Below are 4,116 nucleotides of genomic sequence, written 5' to 3'. Positions count from 1 at the left end.
TATTGTCAACATAAAAATATTTTAACGGTTAAAAATATTTGTTATACATTTTGGTTAATAAAATTTACTTTTATTTAATATTGAAATGTGTGAAAATGGAGGGTGATACGACTTTTTCGTTATTTTGTTTGGAATCAGCACACCAAATTACATAGAAATTAGTTAAAATTATTAAAAAAGTTTTTTCGTCGTTGGCCTGTGTTATTTATTTATTCATGAATACTTATTTTGTCCTCTCCAAAGTAACCCCCACCAGGTATTATACACTTATGTCAATGTTTTCCCCAATCCTCGAAGCACTTCAAAATATCATTTTTATGATCTTTTTCAGCATTATTAGTGTGTTGTTTTTGATCGAAAATTCATGCACAAGCAACGATGCGTGAGTAGGGGTGTTATCATTGGGCAAAAGCCAAGTTTTGTTCTTCTACAAATCCGGGCGTTTCTGGCGGATTGCTTCGCGCAAATTGCGCATAACATGTAGGTAATATTCCTTATTGACTGCTCTACCCCGTGGCAAGAACTCATGATGCACCACGCCTCTGCAATCGAAGAAAATTGTACGCAAAACCTTCACATTCGGTCTAACTTGGCGGGCGTTTTTCGGTCTTGGCTCGTGCGGCAGCTTCCATTAGGATGACTGAACTGTGGTTTCCACGTCATATCCATAAACCCATAATTCTTCATCAATTATGACCATCCGGAGTACATTTGGGTCGTCGCGGACAGAGTCCAACAGCTCCTTAGCAATGTCAATGCGATGCTGTTTTTGGTCGAAATTGAGCAATTTTGGTACGAATTTCGCGGCGACCCGTCTCATGCCCAATCATTGGTAAAAAAAATAAAACTGTCTTCAGCAACTTCTCTAACGGTAATTCGACGATTGTCCAGTACTAGTTTCTTCACTTCATTCATGTTTTCGTTTGTTGTTGACATACTCGGGCGTCCGGTACTCTCCCGTCGTTCACATCTTGTCGGCCCTCTGAGAACATTTTGTACCACCGATAAATGTTGCTTCGGTCCAAGGTAGTTCCACCAAATGTCACAGTCAACACTCGGAATGCATCCGCGCACTTAATTTTGTTTTTCACCTAAAATTTGATACAGATCCTCTGATCAATTTTTTGGAATAGGCAAAAATCGAAGACGGGCGGTCCACCAGGAACAGGGAAATATATTTAGAATATCCAGTAAATTGTTTCTTACAAAAAGCTATTAAAATTACGGTCGGAGAGCTGCACAGGAGGTTTCTAAGTAATCTGGAATATGGATACATTTCATGGTGATATATAATAAGTCAAGTCGACCATGAATAGAGGAATATACAAGGAAAGCGGTATAGAATATCCAATAGTTGCTTCCTACAAACAAGCTAAAAAGACTACAGTTGGAGAGTTTGGAAGAAGTTTTCAACGTCATCCAGATCTTTAAATAATAGGGCGGGGTTGCGTTTCTGAGAAGCTGGAGAGAGTTCAATAGGAACAGAGAAATATACAAAGAAATATGCAGAAGAATCCAATGGTTATTTTTTCGACAACCAAGCTATTAGAATTAAAGTGCTGAGAAAAGATTTCAATGTTATTTGGAGTATGGGTAAAGGTTATGGTAATATGTTCGTATACAGGCTCAGTAACACAGTCTCGTTAGCTATGGAGCTACTATACCACCATTCCATTTTTCCACAATAAAATTTGGAATGAAGTTCGAATTTATACATACTGATTTAATTAATTCCTTTTACAATAAATATTCAGAGAAAAATTCAAGCAAACTTGATAGAGACACACGATATCGAAACAATGGTTGTTTTTAAATAAACTTTGTGAAATGTTTACTAGTTATTGTTATTTATTTAAACAAGGGAACTTTTTAGTTTTGTGTGAAAAGGTTTGTTTGTTTCCACGCATTTAGAAGCTTCTTCAACTAATAGCTTAATTAAAACTCTTCGTAGAGTTGATTTGAGAATCTTTTAAAGTTTTAAAGTATAAAAACCGTATTGTTTCTAATTTATATTTTTGACCATGATATTCGTCCTTACATTAGAAATGATGGATCAACACCAACTTTCAGTGAAAAATAATCACATCAGGAAGATATGTTTAGATCACTATTAGGTGTCAATTTGATAATTTCGAGTCAGCCTTAAAGGATACTTTAAAATAAAAACATTTTTGAGATTTATCATTCCAAACGTACAAATAAAAACTCAAACATTGACGGTATGATATATTTCGAAGTTAAAAGCACCATGCTTCATTGTACTTCTTGACGACGTACAGTGAGAGAAAAGCTGCATGTACAGAGTTGTCTCTGTATTATTTATATAACTTCAATAAGACCTAAATTACCTTAAAAATATTATTAAAAATGTACTTACCAGATGTAGAACTGGGAATGGCTACTGTTATTGATCTTGGAGGTAGAGGCGGGATAGACTCCAATAATCCAATGGCTTTTAAAGTGAATTCCTAAAAAGAAGTAAATTCTCTTACTTGATTTTTTTATATAAAACATAATTAACGTAGATTATTACAATTGCGTGGGGTGTTTTGGGATTGAAACCCCCGCAAGGTTTTTTAATCGTGTTGCACCTTGAGGAATGTGAGAAACAATTACTGTTAGAGTAGGTAAGTTCATGCTGTCTCGGTGATCAAGTATGCATGCTTAAAACAGTAAGAGCTACAGATGGTTGATCAGGTCCCTTTATTCTCTGTTTCTTTTCACTTAAGAAACACATTGCCGATGGGTTTACTCATTCTATTCTGTTAACTCTATGGTATAGACACCGCAGTAGAGACACCAAGTAACACATTGATTAATATCTGGTAAAAAACAAATAAAAAAATAGTAGGTAGATCACTCTTGAAAACCTTTTCTTCATGCCTGTGAAGTCTCATCGAAATAAATTTAGTTGTTTCGAAGATTAGCCTGTACAGGCCAAGAGATAGACAAAACATTTTTTAATGATCTTTTTCTAGTAGCATACAAATAACCGTAACAAGGGCAATTACTTTGATATTACAGACAAACACTTCCAGTTCAATAAAGACTACCTGTCACTCGCGACTTTGTTCGCCCGGGATTCGATTTTTTTGAAAACTCCCCATTTTAGAGATTTAGGGGTTGTATTTTGGAAACTCATTTAACATAGTGGATTTTTCCTAAAACAAATTCTTGAAACTCAATTAACAGAGTAAGGGTTTAGGAAAGTTAAAATTTGGGGCTGTATGTATTTTTGAATGAGAAATCTACAATAAAAAAATTTCGTTGAAAAACTTTAGTTTGAGAGAATAGCGCCACATATCGGGTTCAAAACTATCCTATTTTTCAAGCTATAACCATCAATCATACGCATTTACATAATTTAAGTAGAGTCTTCGAACATACGACACGTGTTTATATACTAAGATAATTTTTTTTTCAGTATTTTTTTACCTTAATCTCTTCCTCCCCCTTTGACAAATCCTGACTACGCCACTGGACTATTGAAGGTGTAGTTGTATTTGTTTAAGTTTGGTGCCTCAAAAATGACTTAGTTTTGAAATATCTAAAAACTTGCTGGATGATTTTGTTTAAATAAAAAAAAATTAAAATTTACAAGATGAAAACGTAAGTAAAGCCCGTATTTATTTCATACTTCAACACAATTGTAAAATAAGTTGCCTACGACGTTTACATAGACTTTTTGAAATAAACACAGAGAAAACATTAAAGGATTAATTTTAAAATACTAATTAAAAGATAAAATAGCCTGTTCATACGAACGAGTTTCCAATTACACCTTTTAGTAAATTTGCATAATCCGCTGACATGAAACGCAAAAATTACTTTGTGTATATTTCTTTGCGCCTTTTACGGGTGGTTTATTACATTTTTTAAACTTGAATTAGTTACTCTTTTTGAGATAGACCTTTGACTTTGAATGTATACTTAATTTTCTTTTTAAGGATGTTTGGGAGGTATGTCAAAATGCTACGAAACAAATAAAAATTTGGCAGAACGTTCCTCATTCAATTCTAAAACTCCTGTAAAAATTGCAAATCGATTCACTACACCGTTAAAAAGTTATTGAAATTTTAAAAAATTGTAATTTTACACGTCATTTTATGGAGATTC

At 33.8% G+C, this 4,116-nt stretch overlaps 1 protein-coding gene across 2 annotated transcripts in view; it reads right to left on the bottom strand.

Moving 5' to 3' along the window:
• Positions 1-4,116, bottom strand: part of LOC108739195 (homeobox protein 13-like) — a 293,972-nt gene that overhangs the window by 147,954 nt on the left and 141,902 nt on the right. For both annotated transcript variants that reach the window (XM_025973658.1, XM_018472978.2), the window contains one exon: positions 2,378-2,468. In XM_025973658.1, the coding sequence (XP_025829443.1) occupies positions 2,378-2,468 (91 nt within the window). The remainder of the gene's footprint in view (positions 1-2,377; positions 2,469-4,116) is intronic.

Source organism: Agrilus planipennis, unplaced genomic scaffold (assembly GCF_000699045.2).
Source record: "Agrilus planipennis isolate EAB-ADULT unplaced genomic scaffold, Apla_2.0 scaffold58, whole genome shotgun sequence".
Taxonomy (NCBI): domain Eukaryota; kingdom Metazoa; phylum Arthropoda; class Insecta; order Coleoptera; family Buprestidae; genus Agrilus; species Agrilus planipennis.
Note: the sequence above shows the minus strand (reverse complement) of the source record. Positions and strands in the feature narration are given on the sequence as shown.